At 48.8% G+C, this 23689-nt stretch overlaps 2 protein-coding genes across 3 annotated transcripts in view; both read left to right on the forward strand.

Moving 5' to 3' along the window:
* Positions 1-862: 862 nt before the first annotated feature.
* On the forward strand, positions 863-19105 carry TMEM39B (transmembrane protein 39B). 2 transcript variants are annotated; one of them, XM_042952220.1, is made up of 9 exons: positions 863-944; positions 2603-2729; positions 3239-3458; positions 4037-4120; positions 4440-4594; positions 11366-11702; positions 12639-12826; positions 17111-17231; positions 18649-19105. In XM_042952220.1, the coding sequence occupies exons 1-9, from the start codon at positions 941-943 to the stop codon at positions 18889-18891; spliced, it is 1479 nt and encodes a 492-aa protein (XP_042808154.1). In that variant the 5' UTR covers positions 863-940; the 3' UTR covers positions 18892-19105. The 2 variants fall into 2 exon arrangements, with proteins under 2 accessions (XP_042808154.1, XP_042808155.1); XM_042952221.1 differs by lacking the exons at positions 863-944; positions 2603-2729; positions 4037-4120; positions 4440-4594 and having other exon boundaries at positions 3384-3458.
* A 3080-nt stretch (positions 19106-22185) lies between these two features.
* The window catches only part of KPNA6 (karyopherin subunit alpha 6), a 66850-nt gene continuing 65346 nt past the window's right edge, over positions 22186-23689 (forward strand). The window contains exon 1 of the mRNA XM_042953621.1: positions 22186-22282. Coding sequence (XP_042809555.1) covers positions 22279-22282 — 4 coding nt within the window. The 5' untranslated portion in view covers positions 22186-22278. The remainder of the gene's footprint in view (positions 22283-23689) is intronic.

A 23689-nucleotide genomic window follows, 5' to 3' on the forward strand; every position in this document is an offset into this window, starting at 1 on the left:
TGTAAGTATGAATACCAAATATCTACTAATTCATTCAATTAATTGAATATTGATGTCTATTACGTGCCAAGCACTGTGCTAAGCCATGGAGCTACCAGGTGATTAAGACAGTTTACAGGTCTTGTGAGGGAAGAAATCATAACACTTGGTAACAGTACCTCATTTACTGAGTGTTTCCTGTGTTAAGTGCTTGCCATGCATCCTAATAATAATGATGGCTAACATTTTTAAAAACAGACCCTGTTCTGTGAGCGTTATCTCATTCAATCCTCACCAAGACCTATAAGGTGAATATTACGAGCCTCATTGTAAAGAGCAAGAAAAAAGATTTCAAGGCTCAGAATTGGCAGAAGCAGGATTTGAACTAAGGTGGTGGCAGGAGAAATATTTAGGATTTAGGGTCAGCAAAACTAAGTGAAAGAGTGGGTGTGGGGGGTCGAGGGAAACGACTCCCAGGTTTTCGCTAGGGTGGACCAGAGAACAATAAGGCTAAAGACAAATGAAAGCCCAATTTGGGACGCGTTGAATTTGAGCCGCCGGGGGGCCACTCAAGGATACAGTCCATCTCGCGCAGGAGCCGAGGGACGGTTCCGGTCCCCTCCCTCCGGCCTGAAGAGACGGTGGGAGAAGGCACGCAAGGGAAAAGCAGGAGGTGACTTCCCTCCCTCTGGGGTCTCCCGAGCAGCAGCTGCTGCAAGGGCGTAGGGGACCTGGAGACAAAGAGAGCGCGCAGGCACCGCCTTTGTCCGCGCGGCCCCTTTAAGAAGCGCGTTCCCAGCTTCCAGCCCGCCTTGTATGCAAATTTGGCGGCCAGGCGGGAGCGCGCGACTGATACCCGGGGACTGGGCTGCGGCGGTTAGTCCTCTCCCGGCCGCCGTCGCCTCCGACATATTTCCCGCAGGAGCTGCGGCGGCGGAGCGGAGAGCGCCGGGGGGAGGAGATGGGTGAGCGGAGCGGGTCCGGCTCGGCCGGGGAACGGGCAGACGTGGGGGTCGGGATGGCCAAGCTGCTGATTGCTCCCCCACGCGGACAAGATCCCGGCGAGGGAAGGGGGAGGGGATGCGGGGCACAGAGTGGCCCCGCCCCCTCCTGTCGCTTTGCAGGGTGGGGCCTCGGTTATAGGGGCGGGGCATTGGCGCGGTAGGCGGGGCTTCTAAAAGGGAGAGGGCCCGTGGGGGCTTGGGCTTTGGTGAAGACCCGCTCACCTGGGTTAGAAGCGGGGACGGGGCGTAGCGGTAGGCGGGGCCTTACTGCTGGGGCGGAGCTCCTGGGTTGTAGGCGTTTGTTCGGGGGCGAACTTTCTGGGTTTTCGGGCTTTGCACGAGGGGCGGCGGGGCGAGAAGACCTTCCGGACCTAGGGAGCCCATTCTGGAGCCGCGCTTCTGGGCAAAGAGAGCTTTTATTGGCTTGTGGGCGCGTATTCTGGGCTGACAACTGTGTGTAGGCGGGGCTTCTGGGCCTAGGGGCTTTACGTGGGTGTAGAGCTTCTAAAGAGAGGAGAGTGGGTGTGGGCAGAGCTTTTGGACTGAAGGTGCTTATGTGGGATGTTTTAAGCCAGGTGTAATAGTGTATGAACAAAGCTTCTGGGTTGGAGCCTGACTGGGGGCAGAGCTGAACAAGTACTTTTTGGAGACACGTGTGAGAAAACCTTCTGAGCTGGGAAGCTAGGCGAGTGCAGGCTCTGTTGCCATGAGGTGGTTTGAACAGGGATGTAATTTTGATTAGGACTGGGGTGGTGCTTAGGACCTTTGTGCAGGGCTTTTGTGCAGGATGGTGCCTGGGAGTTTGGGCTACACTGACAAGCTTAGAGAAATAGGGTTTGGGTCCACAACCACAGCATTCTCCCAGAACCCACATCCTTGACCCTGTGCTCAGGTCCTGGTCCTGACCATGAAACCCCAGGATGCCTACTGAGCTGGATCTTGGGCTCTTGAGAAAAAGACCTCAAGGGTGCCCAGAATCATAAGCCCAGAGAGGCTTGTAGTATCTGAACAGGACAGCGTACGCCAGAGCTAAGAGCTCAAGCCTCAGACCCACCAATTACCCGTGACACAGTGTAAACTCAGTTTCCTAATCTGTGGGAAACCTATTTTTCTGGGTTCAGCCACTCATCAAGACAGACTTATAGAGCACTTAACTTTATGCTGGGCTCTGTGGTAGGGGGAGGGGATACACAGTGAAAACGACAGCTAAAGTTAATGACCTCACTGACTTCCTGCTCTAGTGAGAAAGACGATACATATGTTAACAAGTGAATAAGATAAATTCTAAGACTGAATTGTGAAAAAAGTAGAAATAAGAGGGTTATGGGGGCAGATGCTTAAAAAATGGCAGTCAGGGGAGGGCTCTCCAGACATACAGCAAGGATAAGAGGTAGCAACAAGTTTGATTTGCTTAAGGAGAGAAAGGACAGGATGGCCGAAGCTTGGAGGCCAGGCAGGGAATGGGAGATGAGGTTGAAGCCGTAGGCAGGGGCCAGATCAGAGGTCTCTGTGATTGAATGATAAAACGAGACACCAGGTAACTGGTAGCCAGTATCATTGCTGTTATCCTTGATATATGCCCTCCGGCTTGAGGATCTATTTTATGTTGAGTCCCACAGGAGGACGAAGAGGTCCCAACAGGACATCCTACTGTCGAAATCCACTGTGTGAGCCAGGATCGTCAGGGGGCTCTGGTGGGGGCCATACTTCCAGCGCATCAGTCACCAGTGTCCGCTCCCGCACCAGGTAAACCACCTCTGTGTCTTGCCCCTCACTGTGGGCTCACAGGGGCAGTATGAACAAAGCTCTCTCTCACTGGGCTCTAGGATGTGATACCCCAGATCCCAGACGGGGGCTTAGAGTGCAGTGAGCAGCAAAAGACCCAGAGTGGTGGTCACTTGGGCAGATGCAGAGGGACATAGTATTGTAAGCCCAGTTACAGGATTCCACTTACAATTCTGCTCCTGATTTTCTGGTGGCTTCAGCAAGTTGTCTCCGTTCATTGGGCCTCCTTTTCCTCATCTGTAAAATGGATCTAGTAATTCTTTCCTTCCTGGGGAATGTTGGAAAGCCTGAATAAGATTAGGGATAGGAAAAGTGTCTGTCGGCTCCTTTGTCCGACAGGCAGGGTTAGGACTCCGTGTTTGCCTTGTGCTGCTTTTCTGACCCAACCTCACCATCCTTTGCCCCAGAAGCCCTTCTTGGTGGGGTTTTCAGGACAGCTCCTGATGTTTTTTTCCCTCCCCTCCTCCCAGGAGCAGTTCTGGGACGGGCCTCTCCAGCCCCCCTCTGGCCACCCAGACAGTCGTGCCCCTACAGCACTGCAAGATCCCCGAGCTGCCAGTCCAGGCCAGCATTCTGTTTGAGTTGCAGCTCTTCTTCTGCCAGCTCATAGCCCTCTTCGTCCACTACATCAACATCTACAAGACAGTGTGGTGGTATCCGCCTTCCCACCCGCCATCCCACACCTCCCTGGTAGGTGCCCAGCTAGGACCAGCTGTGTGTGTGTGTGTGTGTGTGACGTTTGGCTTCAGTTTAACACAGCTTACCGAGTGCCCTGTACATTTGGCCTCATGCCGGGCATAGAACATGTAGAAGGAACAGAAAATGAATGATTCCTGAACACTCACCCGAATTGCTCAGTACTGCATTAGGCGGTTCAAAGGTAGTGGAGATAAATTGGATAGATTTTGCCTAAAGGAAGGCAGAATCTTAAGTCCTGTGGGGGAGAAGAGCCACAGGCATACCTGAGTATTTTAAGGAGTGGAAAGATCTCCGTGTAGAAAGAGAGGTTCAGGGACTGGAGCATGGGTGATCAGAGCAACAGGGCTCACACACCACTCTCTTATCTCCAGGGACTGTCCCACTTCCCTCCTCTGGGTCCTGTTCTGCTCCTCTAGGTAATTTCCTGGCCTGACTCAGCTAGAGACTTGTGAAGGTCGGAGAGTGGGGATAGTCCCTGTGGAAAGGACCGGGCAGGGGGAGGTGGGTTTGAAAAAAGCCTGTATATGGGCAGGGGGCCCACGTGACCCCCAGCCTCTGCCCCCTGACAGAATTTCCACCTGATCGACTTCAACTTGCTGATGGTGACCACCATCGTTCTGGGCCGCCGCTTCATTGGGTCCATCGTGAAGGAGGTGATTGGGTCCTAGAGGATGACCGGGGACTTGGGGACTCGCCTTTCCCCTGGGGGTACCAAGGAAACACGCCTAGCCCTTCAAGCCCAAGGCATTTTCCTTGGGGCTCCCTTTGAACTTGGTTGAAGAACATTCCTCACATCCCGTTACTCTTGGAGTTTCCTGGGCGCCAAGGAAAAGCATTCACCTTGCCAGGTTCTGTCCGGCCTGCTGCCCCATGGTTCCCTGGGTGGGATCACAGGTCACGCTGGGTGGGATTTGGGCACAGTCCCCGTGGCCTATCCAAGGCCCCATCCTGTCCTATCTCGCCCTGACCCAGGCTTCTCAGAGGGGGAAGGTCTCCCTCTTTCGCTCCATCCTGCTGTTCCTCACCCGCTTCACCGTTCTCACGGCAACAGGCTGGAGTCTGTGCCGCTCCCTCATCCACCTCTTCAGGACCTACTCCTTCCTGAACCTCCTGTTCCTCTGCTATCCGTGAGTACCCCTCACTCCACCCCTCACTGCCTAGCACCTGGCTCCTGACCTCTGCCCTGAGTGTGGCTGGGTCAGCAGGCCCCCATGCCTGGAAGACTCATGGCAGGGCAGCAGCAATATCCTCTCACGTTGTCTGAGAACATCCCCCTGAGACTAAGGTGATTAGTTTTTTGCAGGAGCAGAAACTGAGACAGCAGGCCTAATTTACCCAAGGTGCCACCAAGGGGGAGGTCAGAATGGGACTCAGATCTGAGCGTATATGCCAAAGGAACAGTTCCTGATAGGGGTGCATGGGCTTTGTCTCCTTCTCTCTTTCTTCTCTCTCTGGTTCTTTCTCTTTCTCTGTCTTTTTTTGTATGTTAATGTTTATGTAATCTCTCGGTGCCTCCCCCAGGTCTGTGTGCATGCGAGCACCTGCGTGTGTGCATGTCTCTCTGTGTGGGTGTCTATGCATGAAGTGTGTGTGCATATCTACACGTCTGTGCGTGTATGTCAGTCTTTGTGTTTGTTTTGCTCACTCACTCCATCTCACCAGAGCCCAGATTATTGAGGACGGAAAGACAGTGTCTGGAAAGAGCCCAGGACTTCCCCCTTCTGACCTAGAACCGGGGAGAGCTTTGGCAAGATGTCCACGCTGGCTGTTCTTGGGGCAGGCTCCTGGCTGCCTGGGCATTTACAATCATTTCCCAACCCCTGGGCTTTCTGGTTCATGAACTTCCTCAGGCTGGGCCATTTCTGTGTCCCGGGAAGCTTCAGAGCTGTATACTCCTCCCTCTGTACCTTGCATGACCAAAAGGGCACTGTCATGGGCGGAGCCCCATCACACTTGTTTCAGTTATAACTAGTGTTTAATTACAAGAGTGACACATGTGTCATATAAAAACATTAAACTTTACAGAAGCTTTTAATGTAGAAAATGAAAGTCCTATAGAACACCAGTCCTCCAGAAAACCATTATTTGCAGCATATCCTTCCAAATTTTTCTGTCCGAGCATACACACGTATACTTTTTTTTTTTTTAACAAAAAAGGAATTAAACTATGCATGATATTGTACAATTTACTGCATTTTTTTGCATCATCATATAACTTGGGTATTTTTCCATGGCGATGCATACAGGTTTGCCTCATTTTTTTTTAAATAGCCTATAGTATTCCATTGTGTAGATTTTTCACAGTTGTACTTGTCTTCTATTGGTGCCCTTTTGAGGTGTTCCTAGCTTTCCCTATTGGAGACCGTGAGGTAGGGAACATTCTTTTGCATACATCTTTGCCCACTTGTCCAATATTTCTGTCAACAGGTTCCCAGAAGTAGAATGACTGTACTGAAAGGTGCAGTACATTTTTGATAGATGATAACAAATGGTTAGAGCCGTCAATAGTTGCCTTAATTTTCTCACTTTCTGGTTGCTATCCAGTGAATCCATTCTCTTTGGGGACAGGTATCATTTAGTATTCATACTTTGCCTTTTTTTTTTATTATTATTTAATGTTTAAATTTTTATTAGCATAAGACATACATAGCCTAACAAATCAGTCCAGTAGTGCTAAAAAGCTTATGATGAACAACAGCCTCCAACCCCACTTTTTCGCTTTTTATTTATTTATTTTTTAAGTGTATTCATTTTGAGAGAATGAGCACGAGCAGAAGAGAGGCAGAGAAAGAGGGAGAGAGAGAATCCCAAGCAGGCTGTGCACTGTCAGCACGGAGCCCGATGCGGGGCTTGAACTCCTGTACCATGAGATCATGAGTTGAGCTGAAATCAAGAGTCAGACACATTTAACTGACTGAGCCCCCCAGGCGCCCTACTTACTAGCTTTTTAGTCCCACTTCTCCAAAGCGATCTCTCTCACTGTTTCTGACTTTCAGTGTTTTTTGAGTTACCTCCATAATTCTAGTATCTTTATTCCTTTCAAAAAGGAGTTACCTCCATAATTCTAGTATCTTTATTCCTTTCAAAAATTTATCATTGATTTTATAGCTGGATAATAGGTTTACATAGTTAAAATTCAAAATGTATAAATATGTGTAAAAATGTATATAAGAACATAGAATGAAGAAGTCTCTCTTTGGCTCCTGTCTCTTAGCTACCCAGTTTCCCTTCCAAGAGGTAACCACCACCATTTCTGGTTTCTTGTATATCCTGGAAATAAATGTTTTATGCATATACAAGCACACACAAATACATACATTGATTCCCTTCAATGACAGGTGAAGATTTACTTAATTCACCCTTCCATCCATACTATTCCCAGTATTTGATAACTTATTATTTTTATTTTTCTATTGATTATCTTTTCCAATAATATCACCATGCCTGTATTTTTTATCTCATCAACAATAGTATCTTAATCCCTTTAATGTAGACAATAATGTTAGGAACTCTACCCTTCCACTTTTCCTCCCCTCTTCCTCCTCTCACTTCCTGGCAGCTATACTTTTATGTTGTTAAGCTTGACATTCACATTCTCCTATATAACCACATTTAAGTCTTCCATTCTTTGTTTAAGGTTAATTCTAAAAGCTAAAAAGCAATAAGTAGCCTTGATGTTATTATGAATATGAAAATACGGTTCACTTCAGGACCAAGTAGTGTGCATAGATAACGTTCCTTCTCTGTGGTTACTGAGTTATAATCTTGGACCTCTTAAAAAAGAAAGTTCTTCATGTCAAAGTCAAATGGTTTCTCTTTTCTTACATTCCATCAATTGCTTAAAATCATGCCACATTTTAGTTTGCTTCGTATTTAGATTGTAACTGTCTAATACAGGCTCTTTTTTTTTCCTTGGAGTTCTAATTGCCTTTCTTTTTTCTTGTTGACAAAAGAGTGATGGGCCTTCAACATATCCTCAAGTTTATCCAGCCTCTCAATCATGCTACCTGTTGCCTGGAGTCCATTTTTCCCCCTAAAGACATCCTTCCTGGAGCCTTCCATCCTCCTGCTCCAGTCTGGAGTGGTTGCTCTTTAGGCCTGCTGTACAGCTCTCAGCCTGGGACTTCCCTTCGCTGCCCTCCTGGGTTGGATCCACTGTTTCCTGGATCCCATGTCTTCTTTCTTGGTTTTCTCCCTTATTTTGCTGGAGTGCGTTATCAGGTAATTTCCTTAACAATGGGTGTGGGAGGTATATACATTTAGAGGCCTTGCATGTCTAAAAATGTCTTTATTCTGCCTTCATACTTGATTGATGGTTCAGCTAAATGTAGATTTCTAAGTTCAAATTCATATTCTCCCAGAAGTCTGAAGATATTATTCCATTGTGTCAGCATCCAGTGAGAAGTCTGATGCCAATTTGATTCCAGTTACTTTGTAGATGACTTGTTTTTTCCTTTCTAAAAGCTTTTAGAGGTAGCCTGTTTGTCTTTTGATTAGTTGAAATTTTATAAGGAGGTGTCTGGTGTGGGACTTCGTCAGTCATCGTATCTGTACTCTAGGACTTTTTAACCTGGAGATTTGGCTATTTCTTCAGATCAGGGAAATTTTCTCCTATTATTTCTTTGATAATATCTTCCCTTCCATTTTTTCTATTCTGTCTAGGACTTCTGTTCTTAAGGTGGTAGACCTCATAGAGTGATCATCTGTTTCTCTTATATTTTCCCTCATATTTTTCATCGCTCTCCCTTTCTCCACCCCCCCATCCCCGTCTTTCTTCCCCTCTGTCTCTCTCCCCCCTCTTTCTCCTCTCTCTCTTTTTTTACTTTGCCTTTAGGGAGATTTTCTCAACTTTATCTTCCAGCTTTTTTATTGAGTTTTTCAGCAGTCAAATTTTTTATCTCTCAGACCTCTTTCTTGTTTTCTGATTGTCCTTTTCTCATAGCATTCTGTTCTTGTTTTAAAAATCTCTCATGTTCCTTCAATTTTGTCTTTCCACTGGGGTCAATCTTTCGTTTCCTGCTGCTAGGCTTCTAAGCATCGTTAGTTTCTTCAGTTGTCTCTTTACACTTACAAATGAAGGACTGAGTAGGTTGGAGCACACTTCCTCTCCCTCTGCCATTGTATATATGAGTGGGAGCTTTGGCCAGGGATTCTAACTATAAGAGCAGGACACAACAGACTGGCAGACTTTGCTTTAGGATAAGTGAGTTGTGCGCCCCCACAGGCCAGAAACCAGGGTGAGGGGGTTACCCTAGGATGCCCCCATTAGAGATATCAGTTCTCCCCAGGGTAGTTTATTCACATTCTTTACAGAAGAATCTTTCAGGGTAGATTGTGTGAGGTGAATAAGGGAATAAATGGACTGACTCTTATAAATAAATACAGATCTTGGTTTAATCCCATTTGTTCAGTCCTGTTGCTCACTTCTACCCTTTATCAGATGTGTCTGCTTCAAGCCAGAGTCTCTCTTGGGTCACTGGGCAGATAAGCTCCTACCCCCAGTACAGCCCTCGCAGCATATTCTAGACCTACGCCATCCAGTTGAGCAGCTTCTAGCTACCTGTTATTATTGAACATTTGAGAGAAGTTCGTTTGAATTGAAATGTGTTGTTGTAAGTGTGAAGTACACATCAGATTCTGAAGGCTTAGTACAAAAAAAGAAAGTAAGTAAAGATCTCATTGGTAAATCATGATGCCATGTTGAAATGATAATGTGTGGCATATATTGGGTTAAGCAGAGCATTCACATTAATTTCATTTTTTTTCAAAGTGGCTACCAGAAAATTTCAAATTACATATGTAATTCTCATTATATTTCTGTTGGACAGCGTCGCTCTGTTGATGGCTTCCTTCCTCCTCTGCCGACATGTTTCCCGCTGCTTTCTAAATTTGTCAAAATCGCTTGTGAACCAATAACCCCACTCCCATTCTTTTTGCTGATATGAATTTATTACCTACTTTTATACGGTCACGTCTTGAGTGGAGAAGGTGAGAGGGAATCTGCCATCTTGCAGTGAAGCTGCTTCTAACCTGTGACCCGCGGAGCAGTCACTTGCTGTTGCCAAATAACGTAATTGTATCTGCAGTTCTCCTTAGAGGCAAAACCAGGGAGATTCTTGAGTACTTGCCCTTAAATTTGAGTCGGAATCCCTCGTATCACCCTGATCCTACCGGTGCTCCACTCCTTCGTTCCCACAGGGTATCCTGAAGAATATTTTGGGAGTCCCATTACAGTCTTCTTTTCTGTCCCACAGAATCCCTGGTCTCTCTTTTCTAAGCAAAATTTTACGGATCTTCTGCTTTGGGTCAAACACCATGCTGGGTGTTGTTACAAGGTTTGAAAGAGGGTATTTATGAAAACACTAGGTGTAATACCTGAGTGTAGAGGATCAGTACAAGCTATGTAATTTAAAGCAAATTAAGGAAACTGAGGCTCATAGAGATGAAATGACTTGCCCTAAATCAGAGTGCTAGTCAATAGCAGAGCTGGGATTTTAATCCTGGCCTGTTTGACCCTAACGGTTATGCTGCTGACCACAGTTCTCAAAGTAATCTTACTTAACCTTATACCAGGGAGAATGGTAGCATCCCCATTTTATAGACCAGAAAGCAAAAACCCAAAAAGGCCAACTGCTTACCCAAGGATACTCATGTATTCCTTCTTGGAACATCAGGGAAAAGGAAGAAAAACGCTACTCTGGGGAAGAAAATGTAGCATTCTCATTGGCCCTAACTCGTAGGGGCAGCCCAGGGACCTTTCTGGGGCTGTGTCTGAGGACCTGGGGAAATTGACAAGCCCCAAGCTGAAAAAAGGAACGCCTCGAAATAGCACCTACTACACTGTTCCATGGACACGTGCTAGGCTAACTTAGCTACTTTTCTCCCCCTACATATTTATTTATACTTAAAGTAATCTCTATGCCCAATGTGGTACTTGAACTCACAACCCCAAGATCAGGAGCTGCATGCTTTACCAACTGAGCCAGCCAGGCACCCTGGCACTTAGCTACTTTCTATAATTATCTATTCTCCTGGCCTTTAGGTCTATCTAGTTTTCTTCTCAAAAGATACCAGCCATACACTCAAAATACTTGGCACATAATAGGCACACGGTAAATACTGTCCCTGAACTGCTTTCCTCCACAAGCTGAAGAGCTGCCTTTAATGTATGCAGCCATAACAACTTAGACCTCTTGTGGTACCGCGTCCGTTTTTTGTTTTGTTTTGTTTTGTTTTGTTTAAGTAAGCTCTGTGCTGAGTGCGGGGCTCGAACTCACATCCCTGAGATCAAGCGCTGCATGCTCCACCGACTGAGCCAGCCAGGCACCCCTTGTACCTTTTTTTTTAACTAATGAATTACTCTTGGTATTTGTTGATTATGCATCTCGGTCTTTGGTACCAGACAGTTCTGGGTTTGAATCCCAGCTCTATTGCTTCCTTATCATTGGGTAAATTTTGGGAATCTGCTTCACTTCTCTGAGCCACAGCTTTCTCAAAAGGGTACAAAATAACCGTACCTAATGCATTGTGTTCTTAGGAGACACACAAGAAGAGAACGTGTGTGAGGCACTTAGTACAGTGTCTAGAGCATGGAGTGTGCCTAAGGAATGTGGGCTGTTAGGATCACTGTTGGTCAGCAATAGACTGTGAGGCAGGGCCTTGTCTCCTACTTCCTACTTTGTTCCCGACGCTCGGCACAATGCTTGGCCTGCACTCGATGCTAATACGTGTGTTGAATGTCTTACCGGAGGATGGCTGTATAGAAGGATGGGTAAATTCTCTCCTCTGAGCAGCCGGGAGAGCTAAGGCCCAGGGAGGAAAGAAGATTCCCTCCGTGGGTAAAGATTGGGATTGTGGCCCATGGGCAGGCCTACCCTCACCACTGTCTTCCCCAGCAGGTTTGGGATGTACATTCCGTTCCTGCAGCTGAACTGTGACCTGCGCAAGACAAACCTCTTCAGCCACATGGCCTCTGTGGGTCCCCGGGAGGCCGTCAGTGGCCTGGCACGGAGCCGGGACTACCTGCTGACGCTGCGGGAGACGTGGAAGCAGCACACGCGACAGCTGTACGGCCCAGATGCCATGCCCACCCACGCCTGCTGCCTGTCCCCCAGCCTCATCCGCAGCGAGGTAGAATTCCTCAAGATGGACTTCAACTGGCGCATGAAGGAAGTGCTGGTCAGCTCTATGCTGAGTGCCTATTACGTGGCCTTTGTGCCTGTCTGGTTTGTGAAGGTACGTAGCTCAGCCCGTGGAGTGGGAGTGGGGGGGAGCTGCCCCGCAGGAGCCCTCCCCCTTGCGTAAATAACTGGACCGTTTTTGACAAGATTCCCATCTGTTCTCTTGAGGGCTAGAGTGACCGCTACCTCGATTTTAGAGTAGAGAGCACAAGGCTCCCTGAAAGGGAGTGGCCTGCGCAAGGTCACCCAGCCAATGATTGGGACATGATATTGCTGTTCATAATACTTGATTGATAACAAAAAGCAGTGATGTTGTATTTCACTGTGGCTGTTTTGGCACAGGCATGTCACAATGTCCAGCTTCATCAGTAAGTAGGAAAGCCAGGATTCATCCAGACCTGAATGACTCCAAAAGCCTGTGCCTTCTCTCTTGCTCGTCTGGCCTTCTGGGAAGGTACCTCCCCAGCTGACAGTAGGCTGGAAACATTTCTCCAGGGGTAGACTGCGCTGAATGATTTGAGGCTGAGAGGACATAATATTTCTTGAACACCTACAATGTGCTAGAGCTTTCAGGAGTGTGATAATCCCCCTAACGCCTCTCATAGGTGGTTGGTAGCTATTCTTATCCTCATTTAACAGATGAGGCAGCTAGAGCACAGAGAAGTGAAATGGTTTGCCCAGCATCACATAGTTAATAAAGCAGCAGAGTCAAGATTTGAACTGATGTCTGTTGGACCCCGGAGTCTATGTTCTGGCTCAGAGTCGTAGGCAGCGGGAGCAGTTTTTATGTAAGAGGAGCTTGTGGAGAACTGAGTAGTGGGCACAGGGTCTAAGCCCATGATTAAGCCTTCTTCGTTAGGTATTTGATCCTTGGTCTCAGGCCCCCACTGAGGGCTGTCCTGGTTTCCGAGGCAGACAGAATCAGGGAAGGGGGAGGGAGGGAGGCCATTATGGACATCCCAGGCCTTAACCCACCACCCCCTGCCCCCAGAACACGCATTATTATGACAAGCGCTGGTCCTGCGAGCTCTTCCTCCTGGTGTCCATCAGCACCTCAGTCATCCTCATGCAGCACCTGCTGCCTGCCAGCTACTGTGACCTACTGCACAAGGCCGCTGCCCACCTGGGCTGCTGGCAGAAGGTGGACCCAGCGCTGTGCTCCAACGTGCTGCAGCACCCGTGAGTCGCCCTGCCCTTCTCTGCCCAACCCCGGCCCTCCTGGTCAGTGTCTGGAGTTAGTCCCCTCCTCCGTCACCAACTCATTCATTCAGTCAGCAGGTGGTTGTTGAGCACATCTGGTGTGCTGGGCCTTGTGGCCAGAGGAGGGTATGGCAGGACCCAAGGCAGACATGTCCTCTGTCCTTAGGTAACTTGCAGTGTGCTGGAGATGTGAGGAGGCCAGGCAGTAAATTCACAGACTCGTTGACTTTCTCATTCGCTGACTGTTCTTTATTCAGCTCGTTGACCAATATGCTCTTGCATTCATTCATTGCTTCTCTCCTTCTGTCCCTTGCTCACTCATCCATTCAATCATTAGGTCACCTCCTTTCCAGCAGGCATTTACCTCTACCGAAGCCATAAACAGCCTGGTGCTATGTATTGGACAGAGGAGCTTAGACTTTGACCTACAGGCAGAGGGGGGCTGGGGGGGTTTTGAACAGTGAAGGAACCCATTCCATCTGTCTGGTCAGAGGATATGTGCTGTGTTAGCCCTGACCGTGGTTATGGTGAGCCCTGGCCAGGGAAGCAGAGCCACGGGGAGGAAATGACTGAGACAAGGTCCTTGAGGTGTTCACAGTCTGGTGGGGGTGACAGCCGTACACAAATCGTTAGGATGATGGGCCGAAAGAAGCCCAGCTGCAGGACGGCCCTGCAGAGGCAGAAGTCACCTGCTCAGGAGCCCTGAGGTGCTGGGCCGGCCTCCCCTCAGCCTGGCTCGTCCTTCATGGTGCCTTTACCGCAGTACTTTTCGCCCAGGTTACCCTAATTTTCCTGCCTGCTTTCCCCCAGTAGACCAGAAGCTCCTTGAGGCTGGGCCCACCTGAATCCTATCTGAGCCGTGGGCCGAGCACAAGGTGTGGCAGAGAAGAGGCCCCCAGACAGATTTGTAGGGGTAGGCCCACCAAGAAGCAGAGATGCAAAGGAAGGCCACAGATGCCAAGCTTCCTGATGTTGGCTGTCAATGCTAGTTAGGGACCCTCCCAGGCTCTGTCCAGGTGGTCCAGGAAAGGGGATGAAGATTGCCAAATGGGCTCAAAGGGGGCTCGGCTTAGCCATAGCCTCTGAGGGGAGCGAGGAGTAGAAAGATAGAATATAGCTAAGGGGCACCTGGGGGGCTCAGTCAGTTGAGTGTCTGACTCTTGATTTTGGCTCAGGTCATGATCTCAGTGGGGTCATGGGATGGAACCCAGCATTGGGCTCCATGCAGACCGTGGAGTGTGCTTAAGATGCTCTTTCTCTCTGCCCCCTCCCCTGCTTATGTGTGTGCGCTCTCTCTCTCTCTCTCTCTCTCTCTCCCCCCCCACTAATAAAAAAATAAAAAAATAAAATGAGAAAAATAAGAATATAGCTGAACATGAGGGAGGTACCTGTCTGTAGCTCACCGTGGTCCACAGAGAAGACCCAGGCTCCTGCACATGGCTTCCCAGCCGCTACACTGGGTCCTGCCAGCCTTTTCTGCCTCATCTCTTACCATGCCTCCACTCATACTCTGCCTTAGCCAGACCAAACTGCTTCAGATCCTCAAATTCTATATGCATGTGTGTATCCAGGGTTTTGCATATGATGCTTGTTTTGCCTGGAACACCCTTTCCAATTCTTTTCCTGATTAATTCTTATGCATTCCTTAGCACTTTGCTTCCTCCAGGAACACTTTCCTCACCACCCAGGATGGGTTTGGCGCCCCTCCCCTGTGTTCCCACAACCCCATAATATCATGATCATTGCACCTAACACTCTGCTGTGTTTGCTTAGTTACTTGGCTGTTATTCCAGGAGTAAAGCTCCCGGTCGTCAGGGTCCTTGCCTGTCAAGTACTCAGCCATCTCACTCCCAGAGTGCCTGGCTTATAATAGGGCCACAGTAAATTTTTGTGGTTCGTGTCTAGTCTTTTTATAAGGTAAAATTTACATATAGTGAAATGCATAGATCTTAAAGTGTATAATTCTTTGAGTTTTGATAGTCATATATACCCACATAGCCCACATCGAATCAAGATGTAGAACATTTACAGCCTCTGAAAATTTCCTCCTAGCTTTTGCCAATGACCGCCCCCTCACCACCACCACCCAGACAACTATTTTTCTACATTCTTTCAAAACTAACCATAGGGGGTTGCCTGAGTAGCTCAGTTGGTTGAGCATCCGACTCGTGATTTCTGCTCCAGTCATGATCCCAGGGTCGTGGGATCAAATCCCGCATCGGGCTCCGTGCTGAGCATGGAGCCTGCTTAAGATTCTCTCTCTTGGGGCATCTGAATAGCTCAGTTGGTTGAGCATCTGACTTCGGCTCAGGTCATGATCTCACGGCTCATGGGTTCGAATCCCCCATTGGGCTCACTGCTGTCAGCACAGAGCCCGCTTTGGATCTTCTGCCCTCCTCTTTGTCCTTCTCCGCTTGCCCTCTCTCTTTCAAAAGTAAATAAATCTCAAAAAAAAGATTCTCTCTCTCTCTCGGGGTGCCTGGATGGCTCAGTTGGTTAAGTGTCCCAACTCATGATTTTGGCTCAGGTCATGATCTCACGATTCGTGAGATCAGGCCCCACATGCTTGGGATTCTTTCTCTGCCCCTCCCCTGCACACACTTTCTCTCTCAAAATAAAAATAAATAAACATTTTAAAAAAAGATTCTCTCTCCCTCTGTCCTTCTCCCTCACTCATGCGTGTACACGTGCTCGTGTTCTCTCTAAAAAAAAAAAAAATTTTTTTTTTTAATAAATAAATAAACTAACCACAGGTTAGTTTTGGCTGTTCTACAAGTTCATGTAAATGAAACCTTGGGTTCAGTTTCTTTTTCATTCAGCACATCCCTGTGAGTTTCATCTGTGTTATTAGGTATAATGTGATAGCTGGTTTTTCTTTTTTATTTTCTTTTTTTTAAGTTTTATTTTTTTATTTTGGGGGGGGGGGGCAGAGAGAGAGAGGGAGACGCAGAATCTGAAGCAGGCTCAGACGCAGGGCTCAAACCCACAAGCCGTGAGATCATGACCTGAGCTGAAGTCAGACGTTTAATCAACTGAGCCACCCAGGTGCCCCTCTTTTTGTTTTTTTGTTTTGTTTTGGTTTGGTTTTTTTTGAGAGAGAGTACCATGCAAGCAGGGAAGGGACATAGGGAGAGAGAGAGAGAGAGAGAGAGAGAGCATCTCAAGCAGGCTCCATACCTAGCACGGAGCCTGATGCGGGGCTGGCTCTCACAACCCTGAGATCCTGACCTGAACTGAAATCAAGAGTCAGACGCTTAACTAACTGAGCCATCCAGGTGCCCTGATGACTGGTTTTTAAGTGAATGAATCAACAGGGTAGGAATGAGATAGAGTTTTTTGTAGACAGCAATTCTCTGTCCTCTGGCCCAGGACCCCGGGAGTCCCTGTGATATCTGGCAGAACACTGGAAGATTTGGAAGATCCCACCATCTCAATCACATGCTTATTGAAGTCCCTCTGTGCCGGGCCTTGTGTCATGCTCTGAGGTCGTAGAGATGAATTGGATACCATCTCTTCCGTCAAGGGTTCCCAGATTAGTGAGGGATACAGGGAAATACATAAGTGATAAAACACTGGGGAAAGTGGACCAGTAGCAGGAGATTCAGGGAGCAGTTGAAGAATGCTGAACTCTGTGGGGAGTTTGAGGAAGGGTTTCTGGAGGATCCTGAGTTTGGAAAGAGCCTGCCGGAAGGATACGGCATCAGGAAGTGCAGTTCAGTCGGAGGGAGAGACTTGCGCAGAGACATGAAACAGTAAGCTGTGCTGGAGGAATTAGAGACCGTTCTGAATGGCTTGTGCCTGAGCTGTGCGGTGGGAGTCACGGAAGGGCCTCAGCGGCAACACCACATCCCTGGGGACTTGACTCTGAGAGCACTGAAAACACTTAAGGGGGTTCGAGCAGAGAATAGGCTCAGCTTGGTGTTTTACAAAGACCACTCGGGCAGCTGTGTAGTAGACCAGCTGGAGGCTAGAGGTTAAGAGCAGGTGAGGAAAATGCACCCAAAGAGGGAAAAGGGTTTTCTGGACGGTCTCTCAGACATGAATGACAATCCTAGGCCCTCTGCCTCCCAGTGCAGTGAATTTCTCATGATTGTTACCCCATTTTACAGAGGAGGCAGCTGAGACCCAGAAAAGGAAAGTCACTGTGTCTAAATGATAGAAATGGGAGTCGGGGGCCCTGGTGATCACGCCAGGCCCAGGCTTCTGGTACCCCCTTTTGTGGGTGAGCTGGGCATAAGGGGCACTGTTGGGCTGTGCCTCCAGGTGGACGGAAGAATGCATGTGGCCGCAGGGTGTGCTGGTGAAACACAGCAAGAACGTCTACAAGGCAGTGGGCCACTACAACGTGGCTATCCCCTCTGACGTCTCCCACTTCCGCTTCCACGTGAGTCTCCTCCCCTGGGAAGGAGGGGTGGGGCCTGATCTGGAGAGCAGGAGGATCCCGGACGGGAAGGTGATGTCCTAGCAAGAGACAGCTATTTTCCGCATTTCCCAAATCCAGCGGAAACTACACACTGTGCAGCACAAGGACAGCCATACCAGTGGTGACTTCATAACTGCAGCTCACTTGGTGGCTGATCCTCGAAAACACCGGGTGGAGGCGGGGAGGATGATACAATAAAAGAAGAGGTTCTCAGTGGCGAAAATAAGAACTATCCCCATTCCATATGGTGCGCCAGGCACAGTGGTAAGCAGTTGCCATGTAGCCTCCGTGCAGTCTTCGCCTGTGTGTGAGAGAAACACCACGGCTCTCCCCATTTTCCGAGACTGAAATTGGCTCAGAGGGTCTAACTCGTTCAAGGGTGCCTTGCTCGGAAACTTGGGATCTGATGGTCATGACTCCTGGACTCAGCATTATGGAAAGGGTTGCTCAAAATCATTGAGGCTAGTGGTCTCCATTTTATTTACTTATTTTACTCTCAAAAGCCTTTTTTCCAACACAGTCATAGACTGAAGCCTGGTATATAGGACCTCCTGGCACTACTCTATTTGAAAGAGTTGGAACTCCCTTCAGTTCCCACTCACCACTGCTATAGCCCCTAAAAGACCTCCTCAGAACCCAGGGTTCCAAGGAACACAGTTTGAGGAATCATTGATCTGGGTCATCTCTTCATGGTAGAGAAACCCGAGGCCCCGACAGGAAAGGGACTTGCCCAAGGTCCTGTAGCCTGTCAGGTTCAGAACTGAGCCTGGCATGCTGGTTTCTTGGACTCCCATTTCCTGCCACTTCTCTTCCCATCCTTTAAGTAGCTCTTGAGGTCAGGTACCTTGGTCCCTGCAGAATTGAAATTCCCTAAGACGTTGATTGCACTTTGGAACGGATGAGAACATTTTTCTCGAGTCCCCACACTCTGTCTTCCTTTGTAAATACCAGGTCAGAGTGAGGTGTCGCCACATGCCCTAGAAGCTTCTGGCCTAGATCGGGATGCTACCCATGAAGAAGTGGGTTTCTCAGACTGTAGAGTCTATGATGACTTTCCATGCCTGTGTCGTAAGATTCTAATTTGTTCAGGCCTGACTATACCCAGGAGGATCACATATAAAAAGGTGTCGATTATAGACCAGAAAAAGTTTGAGGGAGTAAGCGAAACCTCTCAAGAAAAGCTTCCCGGAAAAGAAACACCACAGGCAGAGGCGGAGAGGTGGCAAAGTCCGTGTCCAACCTCACAGTCTTCCTCCCCACCCAAGTCTGCATGGGTCCCCCAGAGCTTGTCCCCTTCCCTGGCCCACCCCAAACCCCCATCCGGGAGGCAGGCTCCTCGAACATACTTTCCAGTCCCTGCCTACCCTTTCCTGGGCAGTTCTTTTTCAGCAAACCCCTGAGGATCCTCAACATCCTTCTGCTGCTGGAGGGTGCTGTCATTGTCTACCAGCTGTACTCCTTAATGTCCTCTGAAAAGTGGCACCAGACGATCTCCCTGGCGCTCATCCTCTTCAGCAACTACTATGCCTTCTTCAAGCTGCTGCGGGACCGCTTGGTATTGGGCAAGGCCTACTCCTACTCGGCCAGCCCCCAGAGGGACCTGGACCACCGGTTCTCCTAAGCCCCAGGGTGACCCCAGGGACAGCATCCAGGCTTCAGCCAGGAGCTCTCTGGGAAGGGGCTGTTGGGGAGGGTTGGGTGAGGGAGCAAAAAAACACAAAAACAGACAAAAAAATTGACCAGAGCTTTGTATTTTTGTTACATACTGTTTCTTTCTTTGATAATTGATGTGATTATGAGGGGGGAAAAAAGTCCTATTTTTATACTCCCATTAAGCCTGTGTGTCCTGTGTTTCTTTCCCTTCTTGCCTGTCAGGCAGAGAGCAGAGGTTAGGATTCTGGGCCAGGAAGCCCTGTGTGTGGCTTCTGGGGTCCTCATGGGTCCTGCCTGCTCCAGTGGAGAGGAAATGAGACACCAGAAGTCATGGTGTTTACCGCTGGCTGAATGCTGTGTATCAGACATTACTCTCATGTGTATTATAAGCCTTGTTTCAATCCAACTTTTATGTCAACCCTAGGAGGTAGGTACTGTCACTCTAACTCTATAGGTGAATAACAAGCTCAGAGAGCTATAGTGACTTGCCGAAGGTAACACAGCAGCCAAAAAACCCTCCCAAAAGACAACACCACTATCCTCTCAAAATGTGATGTCCTGATTCTCTCAGCATGCAGTCACTGAGACCCTGCTCTGTGTCAGGTGCTATGGTAGACAGGACGCCAAGACAGAAACAGACAGGTCACACTACACTGGGATGGGTGTTAACAGTTACAAGACAGCAGCGCAGGAGAGAGCATGTTTAATGCTCTAAGAATTTCTCGAAGGAGGGGACAGTCTGAGTTGTCAGGCACTTTCTAGGTGGGCAAACTGGGGGAAAGGCACTTCAAGCAGAGTAAAGGAGACATGTAATACAGAGATTTGGAACATTCTGGTGTATTTGGGGCAGGTAAGCAGAATGGTTCCTAGAGCAGGAAGGATAGGGAACAAGGGGTGGGGGTGGGGTAGAGCTGGAAAATTTTGCAGGAGGTGGATCAGGGTGGACCAATGGTTCTAGGCCGGGGAGGGTGTGTAAGCAAGGTCAAGCGCTAGAGTGGAAACAAAGCTGCTTGGAGGACCACCTGGCTCTTACTGGACAGGCTAGAGGGCTCACACTGGGAAAAAAGGACAGTCATAGCCACTCGTCTACTCTTGTTTCCTGAGCCCTTTTTGGCCACAGGATATGCAGATGAGTCTGTGGCGGTGTATGGGAGACAAATATTGCAACAAAAACTTTTTGGTGTCAAGGAAGGCATCATACTAGGTAAGCATGAGACAGATAAAACGAAAGATGTACCTTAGACAACCAGGAGACAGAAACATACCTTGTAAGCAAATCAGAGTGCTAAGTGCTGAGGAAAATGTGTGTCCAGGGCACTGGGGAGCAGAGGATAGGTACCCAGGCTCTGTCTGGAAAAATTGGGTTTTTTAGGGAGGGGAGAGTTGAACTGGATCTTGAAAGTGAATTTGGGGGCGCCTGGGTGGCTCGGTCGGTTAAGCGTCCGACTTCGGCTCAGGTCACGATCTCTCGGTCCGTGAGTTCGGTCCGTGAGTTCGAGCCCCGCGTCGGGCTCTGTGCTGACTGCTCAGAGCCTGGAGCCTGTTTCAGATTCTGTGTCTCCCTCTCTCTCTCTGCCCCTCCCCTGTTCACGCTCTGTCTCTCTGTCTCAAAAATAAACGTTAAAAAAAAAAAAAATTTAAAAAGAAAAAAAAAAAGTGAATTTGTTCACCCTATGGTCAAGGGGGAAGGGAGGGCATTGCATTCCAAGCAGGGGAAACAGCATATGCAAAGGCACAAAAGATGCATACTTGGGGAAAGGGGTTCCTCAAATATGAATGGAACCTGGGTGGCTTAGAGGAGAATAGCCCAAGAAGTGAATAAGGACCAGCCTGTGTGTCAGATTGAAATGTTTGAGCATTACCTAAGGGCAGACAAGTAACTAAGCTGAGGAACAATCTGACAAATTCTCTGCTTTTTTAAATCTGATTGTTTAATGTTTATTTTGTAAGTACCCATGCCGCATATGCACACACATGTGGGGTAAGGGCAGAGAGAGGGGAAGAGAGAATCCCAAGCAGGCTCTGCGCTGCCAGCCTGGAGCCTGACACAGGGCTCAATCCCACGAACGGCGAGATCATTACCTGAGCCGAAATCAAGAGTTACAGACTTAACCAGCTGAGCTACACAGGTGCCCCATAAGGTCTCTGCATTTCGGAGATGGTGGGCACAAGTGGGAGAATCTGGACACAAGAGACCAGTGAGGATCTGGCAAAATAGACCAAGAGAAAATGAAGAGATCTGACCTTGAGGAGTGGAAGTAGGAAGAGAAAGATAATGCTCCCTTTCCTGACCCTGAGTTCCGGATTGGCTTTTTGAGTTATTTCCCTTAATGGCCCAGGCACAAGCCAGACACACATGTAGAAGAGGCAATATGTTGTGGCAGGACTTGGAAACCCAGGTCCCTCACTCTGCTTCCAAAAGACAGTTCCCTGTGGGCCTAGTGACTTGAAGATGTAGCCTTTCTCTGTTTGTTGAGGTGGGGGACAGGAGGGCTGGCCTGTCATGCAAAACGGAGGTCTGATGTGTACCAGCCATAAATTCCATGATTCAAAAGGCACGTGAACGCTCAGAGCCTCAATTTCCTCATCTCTAAAAAGGGAGATGATATCCCTCACTTTGTGTAAGTCTCAGGCCTGTTCATTTGTTTGTTTATTCACTAAACTATTTATGGAGCACATACCATGTGCCAGATACTGGGCTAGGCGCTGGAGGAGATACGATGATGAACAGTACAGAACCTACCACTGCCCTCAGCTTGCTGGTGGGGTGGGCGGGGGAGGATGAAATCCCAGGGTCAGCTAGAAAGCCCTGCATCTGTCTCCTTATTTTTCCATTTGTCTCCCAATAAAGTCATGATCTGGTTTACTTTTGCTTTCTTAATTTCCTTATCTCCATATCCTTAAGCAAATCTCTTCCCCCTCTCCAGGTGATCCCTTACTCACATCCAGCTCAGGGTCTATGATTGGCTTTAACTACGGAGAGGAAGGAATGTGCTTCTGGGAAAAAATTTTTTCAAGGAGAGGTGGCTTCATTATACAGAGGAAATAGGAGCAGAAAAAGCTGAGAATTCCTGAACACACTTGACTTTCTTTAGTATCCCTCCTAGTTATCTCCCTCCACCACTCCTTTTATAGTCCATCCCTATTCCCCGCCTTCAGTAGCTGCGGTCTCTTTAAGTGCGCTCCTCCCCGTAAGCTAGGCTGGGGGGCGGAGAGCGCGTTTCTTCCCGGGGTTGAATGTTAAGTTGTTTGTCCGTTTCGGGCTGCCGTCCTGCAGATCCGCCATATTGTCTGCTGAAGCTACTGCTGAAGCTGCCGCTGCTGCCGCCGCCAAGTAGGAGCGAGCGGAGCCGCGATGGGTGAGTAAGGACACCAGGCAATTGGGGACTCGAGCTGAGACACTCCTGGGGCGTGGGGCCTAGCGGGAGCCTGTCTCCGGTCTGCGGAAAATGTCTGAGGCCCCTCCAAATAGGTGTGAGGGGAGAAGCCAGGCCGGGAGAGCAGCTCAGGCCAGTTTGGGGCCGGGCTAGGGCCCCTGCGGGAGCAGTCTTTGGGGGCTGATTCCGGGAGCACCTTGCCACGCCTGGAGCCCCCACGTGGTGGCCTTGGGCCGGAGCCCTCGCGTTCCCAGGGGCTGGAAAGGGGCCGACCCTCCGGCCTGCGCCGAGACCGCGGCTGGGGGGACGGGCGCCCGGCGGCAGGCCCGGGCGGCGCTCAGGGAGCCGTTTCCAGGCGTGTGTTTGACCGACGCGCATCTTGACTAGATTCGGGGCTCCTCCGAACTCGAGGGAAATCCTGCCTACGTCGCGAGTAGAGTCCTCTGGTGAGGGAACGCCAGGCGAGCTAGCTCCAGGCCCGTAACGAGGGGCAGCCATGCCGAAAGCAGCCTGGGCCGCTGAAGGCCGGCAGAACTTCCCGAGCCGCGGGCGGAAATGGGGTGGTTCGGTTGGACTCAGTGACAGCCTGGTAGTAGAAAATCACAGACCGAGACCTCGGGCCCTGTGTGGTAGATCGGGACTTCAGGTTTGTGGGTCTGGCACTGGTTAGGAGAAAAGGAGCGACCTGTTGCTGTCTCTCTGAAGGGACTCCGGCGGGCAAGGCCTGTGCTCAGGGATAATACGATGGCGAAGTCTTTGGACTTAGCGACAGAACCATCAGTGAAGAGATACTTCCTCTTAAGCGTTAAAATCGATTCATTTTGCTAAACTCTTCCTACGCGCGGGTATTGTTCTGACTGCTTTACATGTTACGTTTTTCTTAATATGCACAAGCTAGTGAGCCAGTTACTACTGTTACCCCTGTTTTACAGGTAAGGAAACTGAGGCTTAGAGAGAGGTAAAGTAACTTACCCAAGGTCATACAGTTAGTGGCTATACCCCGGTGATTCAGACCCCTAGGTTATAGCTGCAGTTCTTTATGGCTTGGCCCCCTAGTGGTTGGGCTGGAAAAGGGGGAAGAAAGCTTTTAACCCTAGGCAAAGTTGTAAAGGTGTTTTTGTGTGCTGGTGTGCCCACTTTGAAATCTTTAGTCTGAAGAAACTGAAAAACTACAAAGTAGATTGCTAACTCCAGCAGTTTTGTGTGGAAGGGAGTGCTCAGTGAGGTTCTGGGATTTAGTTTTGTAAGATCCCAGATCCTGAAGAAACAAATTACTCCCTTGAGCAAGGCAATGACTTTTTTTTTTTTTTTTTTTTTTTTTTTTTTTTTTTTGCAAGGCAGTGACTTTAGAATCAGATCTGGGATTATAATCCTGCCTGCCACTTTCTA

Source organism: Panthera leo, chromosome C1 (genome assembly GCF_018350215.1).
Source record: "Panthera leo isolate Ple1 chromosome C1, P.leo_Ple1_pat1.1, whole genome shotgun sequence".
Taxonomy (NCBI): domain Eukaryota; kingdom Metazoa; phylum Chordata; class Mammalia; order Carnivora; family Felidae; genus Panthera; species Panthera leo.

Bases quoted from the DNA above. Each gene is read 5' to 3' on its own strand.
- TMEM39B (XM_042952220.1), top strand. The intron at 3,459-4,036 runs GTAGGTGCCCAG...GCCCCCTGACAG, and splicing joins CGCCATCCCACACCTCCCTG to AATTTCCACCTGATCGACTT. The intron at 12,827-17,110 runs GTGAGTCGCCCT...CTGTGCCTCCAG, and splicing joins TCCAACGTGCTGCAGCACCC to GTGGACGGAAGAATGCATGT.